The sequence below is a fragment of the Lathamus discolor genome, chromosome 6 (genome assembly GCF_037157495.1).
Source record: "Lathamus discolor isolate bLatDis1 chromosome 6, bLatDis1.hap1, whole genome shotgun sequence".
NCBI classification, from domain to species: Eukaryota; Metazoa; Chordata; class Aves; order Psittaciformes; family Psittacidae; genus Lathamus; species Lathamus discolor.
In genome coordinates, this window is record NC_088889.1 from 88,107,172 (window position 1) to 88,128,705 (window position 21,534).

Consider the following 21,534-nt stretch of genomic DNA (forward strand, 5'->3'; position numbering starts at 1 on the left):
TGCCAGGGCTGTTTATACCAGGCAATCTTCCTAGGAAACGATTAGACCAAATGCCATATACTGTCTCTAGGAAAAAAGCAAAAAACTGCAGAGATGTAGAATTTGCAGCAGAAGCTTTCTCAGGTCTTACAGTAAAGGTCTGATTTGGCAGAGAGAGTCATGCTTCTACACCTGCTTGCAAGCTGGGTAGGAAGATATTCCAAACTGACTATGAATTTCATTACAGTCCTTCCACCAGAGCCACTCATGGGTGTGGTGGTGTAATGGCCTGCCAAACAGATGGGTTGTGAAATACACAGCCCATCTGTCTTTATCATGCTTGTTTACTCTTTTATTAAAATGCTAATGAATATAGTTTTTATTTATTATGCCATGACATGTGCAGCATCACTTTCCAGTAGACAAATGTGCAATCTGCATAACCGTGTGGGCTGACAGGAAGGTTTCTTCTGCTGAAAAGAAACTTCTTCCCAAAGTTCCTCTGAGGAAAACAAGCACAAAGAGCTCTGAGCAGTCAGAGGCGTTTTCTCACTTCTGCAGGGCTTTTAACAAGCACTGTCATCTTTTTTCACATGTAAATTATTCCAACAGATTCTCCCTGGAAGGTTCACCTCTCAAACCTTGACCCAAAGATGACCGGTGTCACTGTGAGTGGACTAACTCCAGCCAGAACCTACCAGTTCAGGGTGTGTGCTGTTAACCAGGTGGGAAAGGGCCAGTACAGCTCTGAGACCAGCAGGTACAGTAAAAATAAGTATCTGGGTACTGGAGGTACAATAACCTAGAACTACTGGGGGAAAAAACCTGCTCATTGTTTGTGAATGAAGTTACTTGTACAATAACTGAGGAAGGGAGCAGTTAGCATTACCCAGGCCTCTGGAGAGGGCTCTGCAGCTACCAGTGATTGGTGATCATGGCAATTAGATGATGCAGGATATCAGCACACCATGGAGGAGGTGCTCCTATACTTCCAGAGTATCAGTTAAGCAGGATCTTTTTGCTCTTGTGCTAAGCCCCATCAGTTAGCCCAAGAAGCAGGACAGCATTCTCCTAATGTCACTTCTGGAACTCCCCCAGATGCGACATAGAAGGATGGCTTCATCAAATTTAGTTTCAGACACATCCCCCTTCTTCTGAACCAGAACTTGCTGAGAGCTTGAATTGCAGAACAGCTGAACTCTAAATGGCTTTTTCAAAATGTAGGAGTTTGATATGAAAAATATTGAAAGAGCTGAAAGAAACAATTTGGAAGGAGTCACAGACACTGGACCTGAGCTCTAACTCATTCGGGCTTGTAATCTTTTTGAAGAGTTGTAGAAGCCTGAGTGATTCAGAGAGAATAAGGTTACCTCAGCTGTCTGTCTTGTTGCTTGCTTAACTGATTTCGTATTATGTTGATTTGTTGTAACTATTTCATGCATGTCTTCTGCAGTTTGATCAGAGTTATAGTTCCTTCTAGTCATCAGACTTGGATAAAAGAAACTGGTTCACATGGAATGGATACATGATATAGAAATGTTATCTGTAATTTATTTCAACACCCACGTCAATCGCATTCTTTTGTACTTAGGTTGATGCTACCTGAGGAGCCCCCCAGTGCCCCACCTAAAAACATAGTGGCCAGTGGGCGCACCAATCAGTCTATCATGGTCCAGTGGCAACCTCCTCCTGAGAGTGAACATAACGGAGTTCTTCATGGGTACATCCTAAGGTAAGTGATTTCCTAACCTGGAAAGTCTGGAGATAGATCCATGAGTGCGTGAGGGAATTCAGAATGGTGTGACTTAAGAGTGTACTTAAAACTACTTCTAATTCCATTCCATGAAATTAAAGGGGGGCAACAAAGCTGGTGAAGGGTCTCAAGGACAAGTACTGTGAGGGCAGCTGAGAGAACTGAGGTTGTTTAGCCTGCAGAAAAGGAGGCTCAGGGGAGACCTTATCACTCTCTACTACTACCTGAATGGAGGTTGTAGTGAGGTGGGGGTTCGTCTCTCCTCTCAAGTAACAAGCAGTAGGACAAGAGGAAGCTGCTTCAAGCTGCACTAGGGGAGGTTTAGATTGGATATTAGGAAAAATTTCTTCACCCAAAGGGTTGTCAGGCGATGGAACAGGCTGCCCAGGGCAGTGGCAGATGCACCATCCCTGGAGGTGTTTAAAAGATGTGTAGGTGTGGTGCTTGGGGACATAGTGGTGGACTTGACAGTGCTGGGTTAACAGTTTAACTCAATGATCTTAAAGGTCTTTTCTGACTCAAATGATTCTGTAAATACATTCATTATTATTTACGAATGCTGTGGCTGCCCTGGTTTATTACAGAAGAAAACACCTTTGTTCAAGTGGCCACGAGTGTAGGCACTTAAATTCTGGCCTGCCTGTTCTAGAGTCAATGAGCTGGGGTCTCTGCTAGCTACTCTGAAAGGACTGCCTAAGTGGACTAGCTCCCTATGGAGACTGTCTACATCCAGATAGCTTTTTTCCATTTTCAAAGTGAAGTGCAGCAAGTACTAAAAGCGTTCACATGGGAGGTTAGTACAGTGCAGCCTATGCACTGGAGATGTATATTTGCTTATTACAATCTCAGCTTCCTGCTAGAAAGGTTAATTAAATTTATCAAAGACACAATAGGGCTCCTTCACAATGGAAGACAAGAATAGAATCAATAAGCTTCAGTTTTGTGCCAAACAAAATGAAGAGAGAGAATGGCAGGTCAGATGCTTCATTGCAGACCTTAATGTGGTTTTGAAAATCAGTCAGGTGAGTAAGATTCTTTCAGCCCCTTCTGTATTTATTAATGAGAAACAGATTCCAGCAGGAAATTTGGAATCTAGAATACATCCAGTCTTTCTGCTTATGCAGCATATATTGTGCTGGAAATGGTGTTGCCACTCTAAGGAACCTTGCAGGGCATTTCCCTTTTGTAATTTTTGGGGACTCAGTTATTCACTCCTGCCCAATTCAGCTACAGCTTACTTGCTCATTGGCAGCCTGCATATCCTGGGGTGCTAGCAGCCAGCTAGGGCCACACCTTTAGTAAAAGAGGCGTTATCTAAATTAGGTATTTGTGAGAAACTCCCAAGCATTGCACCAACTCTGACATGCTTCCAAGTGATGGTTACAGTCTACCGTGGGCCGGCTGCTGACATTTTTAATACAGTGTCCTCCACACCTGCCAAAAGATAACTAAATGCTACAGGTAGGTGCCAACATCCTGTTCACGCTGTGCTCCTACTTTTGCTGGCATGGATGGAAATGTTTTTGTGATGTTAAGAGTGTTGGTGAGCTCCCAAAATAGTCCTGGAAAGTTCCATCTCTTTGCAGGCAGAGTTGAAAGTCTGTTAACCTCCCTGTCACCTGCACAGAGCCTATTATGCTGGTGGGCCACTTGTGCAAGTGCCTGCAGTTTTAAGAGCTGGACTCAGTTTGAAAGCTGTGCCAGTCATTAGTGACAGGCAGGAAGAGATGCTTCAATTTTTATCTATAGATAGAATCTTGTCATGGGACTTGGGTACCTATTTGCACAGGGTACAACTGTTGCTTGTACGATTCTTGCATTTAAACTGGTTTATTTAATGATATGATTAATTCCTTAGCTATTCCCAATGGATGTAAACCAGTCTCAGTATTAAGTTCTTTGAGAAAGCAATCCCATAGCCTCCTACTTCTGGTAACCTGTTCTGTTTTCTCCGTATAGTGTTTTCAATGTTTACCTGAAGTATTTTCTACAACATCTACCAGCATAATTGGTACTTGTCCTTGCTATAACATCTCTTTCCATTTTAATAGAGAGAGATCATATTCATTCTACTCAATCTTTGAACATTTTTGATGTCTACATGCCTTGTCTTGACTACAGAGGAGAGAAACCATTTATTAAACAGGAGTTTAAGATTATCATATAAAAGCACAACTGTCCCAAGTAATAAACCAGACTGTTCTTCCAAGTCAAATTGTGTAGTGACAGCAATGTGCACTGAAGAAAAGTCTTCTTGCACTGATTTCTGTAGAACTGGAGTATAACAAAATGAAAACCACCATGCATCCCAGAGACCCAGTCCTCAAGACATACAAGATACTAAATTGATGGAACACCTGATCTTTAAAAGTGAAGGTGCACTGCACAAGTCATATGGAGTATACATCAAAGTCCATGGTGAGAAAAATCATGAAGACGTGACATTTCTGAACTGGCCTCCTTCCTCTGCCCTTTTTCTCGCTGGCAGTATTGCATTTAGAGTACTGCCATGCTAACAGCATAGTGGGTTAAATCACAGGAGCACTCTACATGTTGTCTGCTAGGTGTGAAACAAAATTCTTTGCTGCACAAAGAATTGACTTTGCCAGGAAGCATACACCCTTCCCAGGGGACAGAAGAATGAAAAAGATATTGTGTAAAGTTGAAGGAGAAGAAGGCGGTATTCGATAAACTCAGATGAGGGCTGATATCTCTTTATTTCCATTTGTACTTCATAAATTGAATCGCACCAGTGTAGCATTACAAACATTAAATATGCCAAAATACGGTCAGGCAAGCAGCTGCTCAGCAGAAAATAGAGGGCTTGTCAGTGATTAAGAACTGATCTCTTTATAGTAAGACTTTAGAACAAAATCTGTGGCTGAAATACACAAAGTTGTCTAGTCATAGAAAGTGCACCAATTTAACTGAGATGAGTTTAAAATCAGACCGTAAGATGTCAATGAAATTGTTCAATGTCAGTAAGCTTTTAGTGATTACTGCGAAGCAAAAGATTAGTAAGAGTGCATGAAAGTGGTGTGGTGAATAAAAATACAAATGTTTCCAGATTTGTCTTTCTGATGGAATAGTAATGCCTTGTGCCCCTTGCTTGGCCTCTGTTTTTTCTGGTTTATCTTTTTGTGAATTAGCATATCGTAGGCACCTAAAGGGAGGAAAACAACAGTATTATTCACTTTCACAGATCTGCATGGTTTGTCTTCTATAATTTAGTTCTTCTCTATAGTTTCTTAGGCTGAAGAGACATATCAAAGGGGCTCTGCTTTCTGCAATGCAGTTTTTACATGGGAAAATATATTCAGTGTTTCAGCTTCCTATGGCTCAGCAGAAAGTTTGGCAGGATGTTTACCACTCACCTGTACAAAGAATTGTACAGGCAGGATGTTACCTGTACTCACCTGTATTTGGTACAGCCCTTCTGGAATTCCAGTGCTTAACCAACCCTTCAGTCTCAACTATATTCCATCCTTATTTTATCTGTGAAGTAAATCCTGGTGGAAGCTAGAGATGACAACACCTGGAAGGAAGTGGAATGAGATGGAATTGAGTCTCTGGAAGGCCAGAGCCCTCTGAGCAATTCAGATTTCAGAGAAGGAAAAAAAACATTTCTCAAGCTGATTTACAGCAGCATCTTGCTAAAAAAATCACATCTGGACAATTTTTTCTACTAAATCACAGCTTTTACTAGACAAGCTACGTTTAAAAAGCTGTAATTTTTCTGCAGCCATAAGACAGAATAAAATACCCATTTTGTTCAGCCCTGAGCATGTAATCTCAGTGAGATCAGATTAGCAATACTATAGCAGCCAAACACGATATGGTTTTATCAGGAGTTAGTTTGTTCTTTCTGATTATTTTAATTATTCTTTGTATAATTCTGCTGTAGAAGTTTGTGTCTTGCCTCTTGCCAATGGAAGCAGTTTTGCTACTTGGGATATTTGCTGTAATTGATACCATCTAATTCACTAGCAAATATTTCTTCCCATATGGTAGGTATCGCCTGGCCGGCCTCCCTGGAGAATACCAGTATAAGAACATCACCAGTGCAGAAATCAACTACTGCTTAGTGAAAGACCTGATCATTTGGACCCAGTATGAGATCCAGGTGGCATCTTACAATGGAGCTGGGCTGGGAGCATTCAGCAGACCTGTGACAGAGTACACTTTACAGGGAGGTGAGCAAATTGGACCAATATATCCTTTAGCGTTACAATTTATAACATGCTTTCCTAAGGAGATGCACTCTCTGATAGTCCTACTAACAACTTGTAAAATTAATGGTCATTTTGGTCAAATTTGACAGACAGCTTGGGGTAGGAAACACCTACAAATTTCAAATGCTGGAGTAGAGACAAGATAAGTCTCTGCTGTTATCTCTGTAGAAGAAGCTGTGAGTGAATTAAAAAATTATCTATTCTGTTTGATCCTCATGATGACACTTGCAGGTCAGAGTTGGCTGCAGCATGAGGAATAAATAGAAATGCTGAAAAGAGATGGGAATGGATTAATAGGGCCTGTGATGAACAGGGACTGAAGTTACTCTGCCAGGAAAGTCAGAGAGAATGTGGCAGGGAATTGGGTTTATCATGGTCAAGGTGTGCAATGTGCTATGTATGCAGTACAGGAGACAAAAGCTGAGTAAACCAGCTGTATTCAGATAATCATAGAATGCCTTGTTTTAGTAATACAGAATAAGTTTATAAGGAAACTATACTAAGAGAATTAAAGCCTGTGGAGAAAGAGTGGTTTGTAGTATTTCAGGAATGGTGCATACATTTGCAAAGAGGAAGATAATTTTATCTTTAAAGCCCTGATTTTTATGCTACAGCTCCTACACATCTTTCTGCTAAGTGCTTTCAGAAAAGTATAAATTACATCAACAAAAGGATATGTAATTACTTTTTACAACCAGTGTAAGGCATGTTTACACCTCTGGATTGGTTTAAAAATCCATAGGATAATTAAGCACCAGGCCCTTAAAGCTTTCATATATTCCCATAATTACAGGGTTGTGCTGGGTGCTGAGCACTGGACAGTACACAGTCTCTACTTTATTGGTCATAAAACAATTAAAGTATTTTAACAACTTGCAGATTTACAGTACATCAGTTAATTTACAATGAGAGAAGAAGATGTAGTTGTTTGTTAATTGTTACTAGGAGTACGTTAGAACATGATTAGATACAATTTGAGGTGTAGGGAGATATTTAAGAAAAGATTATTCATGTTCTACACTCTTTAACCACAACAATTAGAGAAGGAAGCTATATTTTGTCTTAGGGCATGTGAAGTCATAGAGGAGTGTAGACACGCTCAAACTCTTTCTAGAAGTATTTATAGCAAACCTTGAAATGTTTTTCTTAGTCTTCTCCTCACAGCCAGGATTAATGGTTCTTATCCCACTAAAGACCAGATCTCTGCTGAGAATTTGTTTGCACAAAGAATTTGAATCTCTTTTGTGAATAGGCTTGTAATTCATCACTTTGTTTATTTGCACATTTTAAACTATCATAGCACCTTAACCTTCCATCTATTAAGACTTAGGTTTGGACTTCACACTCTTGTTCTTAAACCTTTCAGTTGACTAATTTCCCTTGATATTATGCACTGTTATTATCATCCTTTATTTATTGGCTGTCTGTTGTCATTTATAAGGATATAAATCCGCTGTAATAAATTAAGTATAATCAGTCCTGCATTCATATTAATCAGCAAGAGTGTTTAGACTGCAGGACAACCTGCAATGGCCTGTTTGTCTTTATGTACTTCCTAAACACTCAATGGTGGATAGACTTAGAAGAAATAATGGATATTTCTAATTTATTTTATATCAGTATTTAATAATAGCAGTAACTAACTATTGCACGGGTGCTGCCGTCTCCTGATGAATGCCTTGCTGGGTATGAAGCCTTTTTACTTTTAGAGTTGAAAAGGGAGGCTGGTTGGTATCAGTATCATTTGAAACTGGATTAATGCTGTCTCCATATGTAACCCACCACTGACCAAAACTGCTCCTTTATCCTTCTTGTAGTTGGGAAATGACAGGAAAAGCCAGTGACTGTTTCTTGCTACAGAATGTCCTTCTTAAACAAAACCAGCAGGAGTAAAAAAAAAAATCCATGCGTAAAAAATGCCTTGTAAATCATATTCTGATTTTAATATGAGTGGAGATAAATGTCAGAGGCATACAGTCCCATCCATCCCCCTCTCCTACTATGACTGGTGCTGCCTCTATCCTGACATGCATTAAATGATGTGAGCTGTGCTGGCAAGAACCTGTCTGTCTGCAGATGAAAAATACCTGAAACACCTCATATTAATCAAGTGTGCTATGCAGCTCAAAGCCTGGGAGGAAATGAGCACTGGGAGCAGATCAACTCATTGGCAGGAGCAGATCAGCACGTTGGCATCTTTGTCACAGGGGACATTGACTGGCCATATAAACTGTGGATTTATACTAGAACTGTGGTCTATTAATCCCTTATTAGTTTTCTGGCGTTGCTTTAGCCACTGATAACTAATCAGCTACTCAAAGCTCTTAAAAAATCACCAACTTCTAGAATGTGGCTGAACTCAGAAGATGCTGAAAGATCGAAACTTAGAAAGGAACTGGCATATAATATCACTTAGATAAAATGTCAGAAAGACTTATTGGCAAAGCACTGAACATCCTCACACTAAGGTCAGGCAGGTTGACTGTCACTAAATCTCGAAAGTCTTTTCACAGTGATATTAAGCCTAATCCTTTGATGCTCTGTATATATAGATCTTTCTTCATCAGAGGTTTCTCTAGCTGTTCCTTACTTTGATGTTACTTTTCACAGGGATTTGTGCCAGCCTTCTGCATAGGGCAGTTTTTACTTATTTAAACAGTGTCGTGCAGGACTTTCCAGTAACATATGAAAACTGAAATTTTCCAATACCTTTTTATAGAAGAATAGATTTCTGAGAAATATAATATTTCTGGATGGTGATGATATTGTCTCTGCTCTGTACTATTGGACATGTTTACCTTTTCCAGCAGGTTGATTTGAGAAAGCAAAAGCTTTCATTCTTTATTTTGGGTCTGTTCCTTTTATCTCACTATCATGAATACTTCTGAACTTCTCTTTCTTTGAAAAATTCACACTGCTCCTGAGATTTAGGTAAGGCAAGGTTTAAAAGCAGAGACTAAACTTTCCTTAGGCTCTTTCTATTAACATTAGCCCACTTTTGTTTCTACTTAGAGTGCTATAGCTTTCTTGTGATATATATCCCAAAAGCCAGTCTTAAGTCCTAAAGTTCCTAGGTCTCACCGTTTAGCTCTTATTGTTTTGTTTTCCCTTCTGTGCCTTGCATGGACACTTTGAAAGGATAGGAAAGCGGGAGAAAAGGGCCCTTCCTGCATTAAAATGTGGAAGAGTCACCAGGCTAGTGAGTCTTGATGGTGTGGAGAGAAAGATTAAAGCAAGATGAGCCAGGTCCAAAGTAGTCTCTTTGTCAGGCAGTGGGAGGTGAATCAGAGAAGTTTATAAGACTGAGGCAAAAAAACTAGGGAAAACCTGGCTGCCTGAAAGCTTCCTACTTTATATAGCAAATAATCTTGAAAAAGGAATCTATGAATAAGGAGAGTCCTCTGCAACCACGCAGTTTTATCTCACTAAAAAGATACTTCCTTTAGTTTTCCCTCACGTATTTTTGGCAAAACCATCTTCCTCGTTCACTTCCTTTGGGAACCTACCAACAGCTGAGGAGCATCCGTGGCCATTTTGAGCCCAGCTGCTCCTGTGCAGAAGCAGGTTGGAACTGTAGTGGCTGGATTTTTTATCTCTCAGCTTTGTCACTGTTAGGTGTCATTTGCCATCTGCTGCTTTCTTTTTGTTTGGTTGTTGTTTTAGGGGATTTGGGGATGGGGTGGGGTTAAATGATTTTACAAAGGGTGTGAAAAGAGCAGTTGCCTCAGTGAGGCCCCTGTCCCCCAGCTCTTAATGAAGAAATAAAATCTTGTCCTTGGGAGAGGCATGCAAGAAAGGAAGAGTGCATTTCTCAGCTTCAGGAAGCAAAATTCATCAGGTAGTGCCAAACATCGTACTACTGAATTTCAAATATGGGCATGTGTAGAATTGCATAGACCATTTTTTCTACACACATGCTGCAGTTCATAGCACAGCAGAAGGTGTCAGCCAGGATTGTAGGGGAATAGAATTTGTGGGAGGAATCTCATGCCTCCATGGCAGACTCTCCTTACCGTTCCTACCAGGAATGTGCAGCTTTAGCACTTCCATCCAGTTCATTAAAAGAACAACCAAATCTTCACATATAGGAAAACCTGACGTTCATCAAGCCTGCTTTCTTTGAGGTATGGAAGCTGCTACTTCAAAGATCAGGAGCTCCAGAGGAGTAGGAGACTTTTCTACAAGCCTCTGCTAAAGATCTGTATTCAAGACCAGTAGTCTGGCTGTCAGAATCTCTGCAGGATTTACATGCTATTTGCACGTGGTAGGGACAGAACAATTACATGTACACATGCTTAACCATAATGCCTCCTCTCCATTAGCTCGTCAGCAAAGCCTTTTTAATGACTTTTATCTAGAGTGCTTCTATGACCTTTTCTACTTGTAATGCTGTGCATTAACTTGCAGTCCCAGTGGCTGAGCTATTAACAGATTTCCAACCACGTGAGCTTTATTGGGAAGAAAGTAACAGTTGGTTTTGTCTGACCAATTTGATCTGTGATTCTGAGATGACTCCCAGATGGATCTCCACTGTGAGACAGTTCAGGAATACTTGCAAACATGATGAAGTACAGGTTTAAAGACTAAGAATGTAGCTACTTGGGGATTACTCTTGGAACACCTATTTGACATTGGTAGCTTCCATAGTGCTTGACAAGAAGCTTGCAGGGAGACAATAGATACCTACCACTAAATTAGAAAATCCTTTATGTGGACAGTCACCGTTTCAGTGAGGTACTAACCATGATCTTGGAAAAGTATTTGAGTTTTGAAGTGGCCAGGAGGTCAATTCTTATTTAGCTTCTGTCAGACTTCTTTTCTTTTTTAAATGCAAAACTGTTCATATACCTAAGGAAGTCTTTTAATATCAGGACATAAAAGGAGAGCTTCATACTGGCACTTAGATTTGAGATTATAATGCCAATATTTTACTGACTAAAAATATAAAATATATTATGTCTTCTGCAGTATAATTAAACTTATGCGTATCAGATGGACCATGTTCTTTCTGTCTTTTAAATGCATTCATTGAGATGCAGATGTTGATTTTTCAATAAAGATGTCCAAAGAGGAATTGTAATATAAATAATGATTCGCAACATTCTGAATGTTTTATGCTTTCTCTTCATAATTTTAACTATTTTTCCTTTTGGAGCAGGTACTTTTTGTGCTATGATCATTTGTTCTTGTTTCAGGAAATTAACTCCTAATGAAAAAAATAACTAATGCATTTGGTTATCCACATTTCTGAAACTATTAAACCTGTCCTGGACTGCTTGCCTGAGCTTTTTTGAGAACTTCAAGGACTGCAAATGAAAACTTGGAGCTTGCTGATGCAATTTTCAGTATTTTGAAATCATAGAAGCACAGCATGGTTTGGGTTGGAAAAGACCTTAAGGTCATCTAGTTCCAATCCTCCTGCTGTGGGCAAGGGACACCTCACACTAGAGCAGGTTGCACCAAGCCCCATCCAACCTGGCCTTGAACACTGCCAGAGATGGAGCATTTGCCACTTACTTGGGCAACCTGTTCAAGTGCCTCACCACTCACTCACAGTAAAGAAATTCTTCCTTATATCTAACCTGAATTTCCCTGTTCAAGTTTGAAAATGTTAAGTAGAAATGTATCTTAAAGACTCATGAAACCCTTAGAATAAAATCCTTGTGATTTTGAAATCACTGGAAATTTGCTATTGGTTATGCAGCATCTGTGGGATCCTCTGCTAAAGAAAATATTGCCCACAGAAATGAAGCAGGAATGTGCATGCTGATTTGTGTTCCAGGAAACCAAAGGCACTGGGAGTGGTTGTACTATCAACTCTCAGGTCTCCTTGTGTGTGTTATGCTTTGGGAAAAGCAGGCTCTTACTACCACTCCTGAAATTCTACATTTCTTCAAGTGTGGCTGTCACTGAGCAGCACATGGCTTTATGTATAGATTTTCTGTGCAGTAATTATGTTACAAAATCAACCTAGCATCTACAAATAGAGATGACTTTCTGATAAAAAAACTAACTTGAAGGCTTTTTTCTTCCACAAGAACAAAACTCTGGCTGTTAACATTATCTGAATATGCAAATATGCAGGAAAGAAAGAATTTTGATGATTGGAAGAAATCTTATTCACATTAACCACTTTAACCGTTAATTATGTGAAGTGCTGCACACAAAACCAAATTGAAACATGTATTGTGGCTCTCATAATAAATGGTTTCATCAAAGGACATAGAGAAGACAAAAATACTTTTTAGTAGGAGACTGTAGCCAAAGCAGCTTGTCATTACTTTAATATTTATGACTGTGTATCAGGATGATTTGGTGAATCTCTTTAAGTACAAAAACTTTATGATGTCTACAGGCCATTAAGATGATATTATAACCTTCACAAAGCATACAGAGAGTTATGATACATGGCAGGAAGTAGGGCCCAGATTCTAATGAAACATTAGAGTAGTATCAGATAAATTCTGCTATTAGAACTCAATAATTATGCACAGTTCATAAATTGTGACATCAGGTTTTAAATTAGGGTCAGAAAATTCTGAATAATGTGTGGTTTCTGAGGTTAAAAATATAGGCAGAGCTAAATTTTCAAGTTATGGTATAGTCATCAGGGGGGTTTAGTGACAGAGGGCATGAAAGTGGATGTTCCTGACATTCCAAACTTGGCATCTTTAAGGGTTTCTCCACTTTTCTGTGTTGAGATTTCTAGGTTGTCGATGTCTTTGATAAGTGTATCCTGCCCTAGCTCTGTTGGCTGCAGCCTTACTGTAGCTCGTACACCAGTTAAGAATAGTGACCCTTTATGTGTCTTTCAAACAAAACAGCTTTTGGTGGAAAAAGGGGCATCTTTACATGTTTGAACTTAATTTCTTCTCCGTACAAAGACTCGTCTTCCAAAAGTGCTTTGAAGCTTTAAAAGTTTGTGACCTGTTTTTGAAAAGTATGGAGCAAACCACTATTCTCAGTGGGAATTGTGGATACTTTTTAGAATCATAGATCATTGGGTTTTGGTACAAGTTTTCCCTTGGAAGCAAAAGGAACAAAGCTTTTCAGGCTTCAAAACCACTTGTGGATAGTTCCCTTTTTTTGTGGAATACAAATGCACATGGCTGTCAATAGTAATATTTTTGAAGCATTATTAAACTTATTTTATAGGATTCAAAGTGTATTATTCCATTTTTTATACTCAAATAGCAGTTTTCTTCTTAAGCTTACTATAAGCTTGGTAATTTCAGAAAATTAGACCTGTCTATTAGTATTCTTTCCTCTGAGAACTATAGAAATGACATCCTAAAGCAGTAAGTTGAAGAAATTGCCTGGAAGGCATTTAAAGAGACAATATATTAAATGGCAAAATATTTAGGTGTTATTCTTTGTTATTTGAAGCCATTATGTTCTATGTTGGGGTTTTTGTATTGAGAAAACATCTGTCTAATTAAATACTTGGCTTAAAATGTTTATGCAGCTTTTAGTAGATTAGAGGATGTATTGGCTCAGAATATATATAATCAATTCAATATACATGAATGAATATCATATCAAGATAAAATGAGAACATCTCCAATTCCCAAGAAAAATCATTATTGTGTGTGATATGACTGGTCTTAATTCTGAAGCAGCAGTAAATAACAAACAGATGCTGTTGCCAGATTATAATTCTCAATTAGAACTGTAATTGTGCAGACTCCATGTTTCTTTGTCTGATCTGGGGAATTGAGTGGTATTAAGACTCAAGAAATCTCTTTTTGAAGCTGTTCATTCTCTATTCAGTCATGGATAATTGAAAGAGATGTGTTTACCTATCATTACCTAGCTGCTATGTCAAGTCTCTATGAGAAACTCTGCTGTGGAATAATAAGCTACAGAAATCAGTTCACCCCCTCTCCTTGAAAGAATCTCCAATACAGAATGAGAAATTAACCCAATTACTCTTCTTCCCAAGTCACTGCTGGCTACTTCTTGCACAGGAAGTGCATTCTTCTCTCAAGGTTGTTATTACTTTATGACTTGCAAGTGACAGTTAGTGGGTTCTGTGTTCATCTTTCTCTTTTGTCCCCTCATCCCTCCTCCACACTGTTTTATTTTCTTTCCCTCTCTGCTGCCTCAGTGCCTACAGCTCCACCACAGAATGTGCAAGTGGAAGCCGTGAACTCCACAACCATCCAGTTCCTCTGGACCCCTCCACCCCAACAGTTCATTAATGGTATTAACCAAGGATACAAGGTAAGTAAAAGCAAGATTTCTGTGACTTCAAATAGCGTCTGCCTTAACAGTTCTGGTATATAACAATTAGAAGTTGAATCTAATAATCTATGAATCTCCAAAGTGACTGTATATCCTCAGGGGTATCTTACACAAATAAAATGAAGTCAGAAGGGAGCAGTTGTTGCTCCTAACATTTGCAATTTATGCAAGTTCTGAAAAGTGAATATGTCATAGACTAAAAGTCTTAATACCTTCGTCGTTTATCTGGAGAGTTTCCAAAGCCAAAACACAGTTCAATGTCAAAGAGGCTGGAAAGTCAACACAGGAGATACAGATCATCCTGCCACTGAAAATCAGCCTTGACATTTCTATTTACTCTAATGCAAAATTCCCATTCGTTTCATTAGAAACCAAGACATCACCCTAAATATTTGTCTTAACTTTCCCACTATGATGATTTGGGAGATGTAAGAATGTAAAATGTATTAATCATGCTTGATGACATGGAGTTAGCATGGCAGGTCCCTGTTGATGTGGCAACTGGCAGTATCTATTACAGTACGCAGAGCAGAGAGTGCTTAACAGAGCACTTGTTGGTACTTTGACCAGTGGAGTGTATGCTGAGAAGGTATCTGGAGTGGTTTATTTCTGTCTCTCAGGAAGGACTGTTTAATAGAAACTCCTTCAGTGGTTCAGCAGTAGGGGCATAATAAATGAAGGGCTTAAAAACATTCATGGAAAGAACAAAAAGGAATCTTGTAGGAATCACAGAGCAGGGAAAGGGAGGACAGGTATGGTTTAGGAGCATGGAGGAGGAAGGCTGATTTAGGTGTTAGGTGCAGGAATGTTGAGTGGGCTGAGAAGAATGTTTGGAAGACAAGCTGTGAATTGAGGGATTGTAGGTGGATTTAAGAAGTTTCAGAAGACTTGATCCTTCTCTGAGCATGTCTCAAAAGTGATGGAGGAACTGAGACAGAGGCATGCATGGGAGCTTTAGTATTTTTGAGCAGATTTCTTCTCATTAAATGGTTTCAGACTCCCACTGCTGAAATACTATGTACATGTATAGAATCATAAGATCAACTAGATTGGAAAAGCCCTTTGAGATCATGTGTATGTCTGTTTTTCTCAGAGACAGTATCAGCTTTCAAGACTAGGTGACTGACAGGACTGCAGGAGTGTATCCTGAAACCTCAATACAGAAGTAGTATTTGGCTCCTGTTCAGACTCTGGAGAATAACAGCACTTTGGGGGCTTAGTGGTCTCCAATGCACTATAATTTTCTGGTGCAAGTCCAAGCATTGTGAGCCCAGTCAGACTTGAAAATGTCATATTTCAGATTTTGATTCTTTGTTTTATTCAAACAGGGTTTCAGTCTAAAGATGCCTAGTCTCATTGCGGAGCTGCCTCTAATTTATGTTTCTGTTTCTTTAGTAATGGTATAAAATAATTAAAACCATGATTTTTATCTGTTAGTGGTCAGTGAAAACTTTTGAAATGATCAAAATTTTCTTTCTTTGGATTTCTTTACAGTAAATTGCAACAGCTTTATCATTCCTGGTTCTCATAGGGGTTGTGAATTGCAGTACGAAGACTGTGAGAGTGTGTCTGTCAGTTACTACTATAGCTTTTTGCATGGTTTATAAATTAGTTGTAGTAGTCAGAGCTGGGCCTTTCCTTTTCTTAAGGATGAAACCCATTTTTTCCTTTAACTGACAGAATTCTCCTGTATTTACTGCACATGTTTCCCAAAGAATGTGCAATGAAATACACTCAAAAAAGAGCGGTTCAGTCCTCCAAAGTTCTAAATGCCAACTGTAATCCACAAAGGTGATTTAGAAAAGAAAATAAAACTTACTATCCCATCAGCCATTTTCCATTTTTATCTTTTCTTTGCAATTTATTTGCATTTCAAGAAGTTGTAAAGTGCACCTTTGCAAATATGAAATATCCCTCACAAAATTACTCCTTATAGTCCTCCCACTGCTTTCTGATTATCAGAAACTATAGACATTGGCAAAACTGTCAACTGCGGCTCATTAATTTCAGGCATCTATTCATGTTTATGAGCCTGAAATCAATGCAAGGAGCGAGATCTACACAGACACTGAGTAAGGCCTAGAATTTTAACAGGCCACACCATAAGGATTTTTGGACCAAATAAAAATTTCATCAGCACTTTCAAGCTTTAGGTCCTGGAGCTTGTTCAGGCAATTTCAAAAATTGTTTTAAAATTTCAAAGTCATTTGCCAAAAATGAATTTTTTAAGCCCTCATTTAAGTACCTACACATAAGATACTCTGCTCTGAAACATATCCATCACCAGGAAGATCAACGGAGATGAATGAAACCTTGAAGGACTGAGCACATCTGACAAGCATGTTATTTTAAATGCATGAAAATGTCTTCAGAAGTCGAACTTTTGGGACCTAGGTATTGAAAATTGTAGTAATCATCTTTCCAACCATTTTCTATTCTTTCTGTAGTTCCAGAACCACTTGAAACGCTCACAGTATAGATATCCCCAAACCACCCAATGCTGGAATACTCTTAGCCTGCTAGGCAAGGCTGGTCAATGGGATACTGGGGAGTAGAGGAGGGGTAGGAGGATATGTGTCCCCTTCCTCCTTCTCCCCCTTATCCCACTAATCTCTCTAACTAGTGGGATCTTAAAGGAATCCCAAAATAAGAGGAAGTATTTATCTCAGGGTAGCACTGAAAGTATTTTTCTTCCTTCAGCTTCTTTTCAGCAGCAGAGCCTGTCCACACTAGTCAGAGCAGCCCAGAGAAAGCCAAAAGACTTGTGGCATACAAATAATAATTTGCTATAATTTTGGCACTGTTCAGTTGCAGAAATTGAGGATTGCAGTACCTCCATGGTATCTGTATGTCCCCCATCACTAGTATTACATACATCCCTCCAGTTCTCATAGTAACAGTGTTCTATCCATCTGTTCAGCGTCAGAGCTGACAGTAGTTTAACAGCATTGCTTGTTTTTTCACAATCAGATTAAGATGGGTTTGGCAGCCAAGCATGCTTTGATTCCAAATAGACACAACTTCTGATGAGAGCTCATCCATGTTTAAATTTTCTAGCTTCTAGCATGGCCAGTGGATAGTCCAGAGACTGTGACTATAGTCACCATTGCTCCAGATTTTCATGGTGTTCATAGTGGCTGCATCACCAACCTGAAGAAATACACTACTTACTACACATCGGTTCTGTGTTTCACCACACCTGGCGATGGACCACGCAGCACACCCCAGCTCCTGCGCACCCTTGAAGACAGTGAGTACTCAGCACTTGTGGAGAATCTCAGTGCTCAGATTTTGTTTGCTTGAATATAAAAGCCAAAATATTTATATCTTAAAATTTGACCTCAAGTTCACAATCAGTTTGCAATCTCTTGTCAAGTTACTTTGCATAACGACCTCAGCCAGTTGTTCAATTGCGTTCCTTTAGCCAAATTAATATTTAATGTTTTTTCATTATGGATTAAATCTGGATGATTTTTTTTTACATTAGATGGAAGCTGAAAGCTTCATGGTCTGGTTCGGCTAACACAGAACATGTTGTTTATGTCTGTGAATCCTTATGCTCTTAAATCCGTGTTCAGGCACCAAATAAATGTGAAGTGATCTGCTTAGGAACTGAGCACTGGAACTTCCTGTGGAGGTCAATGATTCATAGAATGGTTTGGGTTGGAAGGGGACTGAAAAACCATCTTAGCTAGTTCCAGCCCCCTAACACAGTCAGGGACACCTTCCACTAGACCAGGCTACTCAAAGCTCTATCCAGCCTGTCTTTGAACACTGCCAGGGATAGGGCAGCCACAGGTTTATAATTAATTTTCAGTTGTTTTCTTCTGTTAATATATTGAAAATATCTGTATTTATATTATATTGCAATTGTTTGTATAAATGAACCAGAATCATAACAATGCAGTAACTTTCATTCTGCAAAACTGGAGTCAGGATAAAATAAAATTAAATAGATAGTTCAGCATATAAATTATTCCCTGCATCAGAAAATATTTTGGCCTCTGTGGCCCCTTGGAAATGTTTGCTCAAGACATATTTGCAACTAACAAGTCTAGTGTACATCTGATGCAGATAACAACTAAATTGCAGTGGCCTTCACAGCTAACTGTGTCCCCACAGTGATCTTGGCTCCGGCCAGTGTTTCAGTATCTTCCTGTCACGGTTCATCAGAAACACTGCTGCACATTTACAGATCCAAATTAGAATTAAAAAAAGTCCAATAAATCCATGAAGGAATTGTTTTTAGAAATCATGCTTTGCCTTAATAGGCATCTTTTAGGTTAGTCAGTGTTCCTGTAAAGAAAACTCTGATTGTCATTACATTCACAGAAGTAAGGCTCAAAGTACTAATCCAATTTTTCATGAGATATTTCCAAAAGAACATGAAGAAAATCAAATAATTCCCCATGGATTTTCATTTTGTGGTTAGTCTTCTCTATATGCCAGACCTGTGCCCCAAGAGCAGATTGTAGGCTTAAACCTTTGATTGTTAGATCACAGAGATAGCATTTTACCTAACAGAAATCCATGTGAACCATGAATATGAACTCATACTTGTTCATCTGTGGTTGAAGGGAAAGCATGGAGAAAAGGTATGATTCTGTGAGAAACATGCACTACATTCCTCTGTGTAGTATTAACTTTTTTTGCCTGTTTTCCTAAGGAAATTAAGCTTTTGACTATGAGGGTTTGTAAATATATTCAACTGTCTGTCTTCGGTTCATCTGTCTTTCTCCCTCCAACAACATTTGAAACCTGTGGCTAATTTCAGTGAGTAAAAAGAATAAGAAGCCAAAGATATGAGCTCCTAAGATTTTGTGAAAATGGATCAGCTGGGAAGAGGAAAGAGTCTGTTAATATTTCTGCTGAAGGCAAGGCTGCAGAAATGAGCCTTAAAGACTTTGCAGAAAAGTGGGAGAAGGAGCACAGCAAAGACCTTGAGAGTATCTCAGAGAGAGGTTGGGATCAAGTGCCATTTTAAACGCAAGGAAATTCCATCATGAAACATAAATCAAGAGAAAACTAGACTTGTGTTTTGTAAGACATTTAAAACATTTCTTGGTGCATGCAGCTGTATGCTGCGAGGAGCCTCAGCAGTAAAGATGAGCAGTTTTCTTTTTTCCTTTTTAATCCTTCACATTGTTTTCCTCAGTTTTCTGGGTGACAGAGAAGTTAAGTGCAGGATGGTATAATGCATCTTTGCAGACAACTTGTTAAATCTAAGTTGCTTCAGGTTTTATGTGGTGGGGAAAAAATATTTGAAAGGACTGACATTCATGTTCTCAAGTGATAACTTCCTGTCTGTGTAGCCAAGTTAGGCAATCCTTTAGGAAAAAAACAGTGTGAACAGATCTGTTTGCTGATGAACTGTAGGTCAAATAAAATCTGACGTCCAGTCAGAAGCATTGTGTCCTGGCTTGGAGTAACCTGCACCTGGTTTTCATTATGACATGAAAGTTGGACTGCAACTGCAGGAGCTAATTGGAGTAAAGCTTTGTGAGCATGAGGTTTGCATGTCTGCATCTCCATAGTCCTGAATAGTATATAATTGCTGTGCTCTTGTTGGGTATTCCCGAGATCAGTACCAGATCAGCACTTCTTTCCGTAATGCTTAGACTACTAGATACTGCAGAATGGATTTGGAAATTTTCCTCACTAGGATTGCAGAATTGCAAATGTGGTTGTAGCTGACCTACTGGCAGGCTTGGGGATTTTTTTTCATCATAGCTGGAGGGGAATGAGAAACTGGACTAAATTGAAGAGGAAACAAAATATGAAATTGCAGACGAGAAATTGCCAACTGATGTCAGTGGAGCTGGAGGATACTCGGGCAGGGATCCAGTGACAGAAGCACAGTGAATATAAAGTGAACAAAAACTCCTTTTTCCAGTACATCGATTGAAGAGAGAACAGCAGTTGGATCAAAAATCAGTCAGGATGTCTTCCTTGAAGATCAAAATTGAGGCAGGATGGCATATTCTTGACAGTCATTCCATTTTATACTCTTTCATTGCACACTGGGGAGCTGAAATTTTCAAGAGCTCTTGAGCTACATCATAAAAATCCTTTAAAAGTTTCACACACTTGTGTTCATTTTCCAAAAGACAGTTGCCATTATGTTGGACTTTTTAGGGTTGTTTTGAGAGAACCTATCCAAGCAGGGGCTCGGTGACTTTGTCGTAGCTTTGACCTTTCAGAGGCAAAAGGCTCTTTTCAGATGAGGGGCGTGCTGGTGATGTTGCTACAGACCTAAGGTTAGATAAGCTACCGCAGAGGCATGAGCAAATGCTGAATGCCATCACTAAGGGAAAACAGCAAACACAAGCACTTCCAGGATTGCCAGCTTGATTGTTCTTATTAGGTTAGCTCAAGAAAACAGGCAGCGAACAAGTTGTGTGCAAGTCTCCTGCTGCCACTCTCTTTAGTTCTCTGCACTGTTAGGATGAAGACTGGATAAAATAATTTATGTGATGGTAGCCAGAGTGCTTCTTAACACCTTTTGTTCTTTACTCTTCCCTACAGCTTTCACAGATGTTTCCAGAAGGCTTCCCTTGGCCCTGGCTCAGTGTTTTATTTCTTCAGCCCTAAGCTTGCCACATGAATCAGATCAAAAGTAAGTGGGGTTCTACTGTTAACAGATTTTCTGTTCTGATTGCCAGAGCCAGGAGCAGTGGGACATCTGAGTTTTACTGAGATTCTGGACACATCTCTCAAGGTCAGCTGGCAAGAACCAGTGGAGAAAAATGGCATCATTACAGGCAAGTATCAGCTGCTATCTCCCTTCTTTTTGTATTTTTGTTTTGTGTATGGTGGAATGTACCATTGCAGTAAGAAAATGTTTGTGGAATAGAGCTTTTAGGGAGATCTGGCTACTGCAAGCACTGGTATCCTGCTCCCTCTTTTTGGTAATTGAAATGTCAGTTAGGACATGTTATAGAAAGTACGGGTCCAGTTACTGGTGTTTCATGATTGTGGTCACTATTGGCAGTTCTGTATTGGAAATCAACATCCTGTGGAGTTTCTGGTCTTGCTAAATCTTCCATGACCTCCACCTGTGTTACTGCATCTCTGAAACTTTGTGAGATAGTGTTTGGTCTTTGCTGCATGGGTGGGGGGTTCCTACTTTGAGTTTACAGCTGCAAAAACTGTATTGGGATTGCTAAGATTTGCAATCAAGCCCGAGCCTGAAATCAGCGGAATCCTTCATCTGTGATCAAGTGGTCTGGCTGTGGACTGCATGACAGAATTCGCATGTCATTACTTTATCTTGTATAAACCATCACAAGGGTTCAAACCTCTCTTCTCGTTGATGAGCTTGCCATT

General features: G+C 39.4%; 1 protein-coding gene across 3 annotated transcripts in view; it reads left to right on the forward strand.

Annotated features, from left to right (window-relative positions):
- SDK1 (sidekick cell adhesion molecule 1) overlaps nucleotides 1-21,534 on the forward strand; it is a 420,202-nt gene that overhangs the window by 294,231 nt on the left and 104,437 nt on the right. For all 3 annotated transcript variants that reach the window (XM_065684560.1, XM_065684562.1, XM_065684561.1), the window contains exons 16-21: nucleotides 592-739; nucleotides 1,571-1,711; nucleotides 5,744-5,925; nucleotides 14,072-14,187; nucleotides 17,266-17,458; nucleotides 20,871-20,969. In XM_065684560.1, coding sequence (XP_065540632.1) covers nucleotides 592-739; nucleotides 1,571-1,711; nucleotides 5,744-5,925; nucleotides 14,072-14,187; nucleotides 17,266-17,458; nucleotides 20,871-20,969 — 879 coding nt within the window. The remainder of the gene's footprint in view (nucleotides 1-591; nucleotides 740-1,570; nucleotides 1,712-5,743; nucleotides 5,926-14,071; nucleotides 14,188-17,265; nucleotides 17,459-20,870; nucleotides 20,970-21,534) is intronic.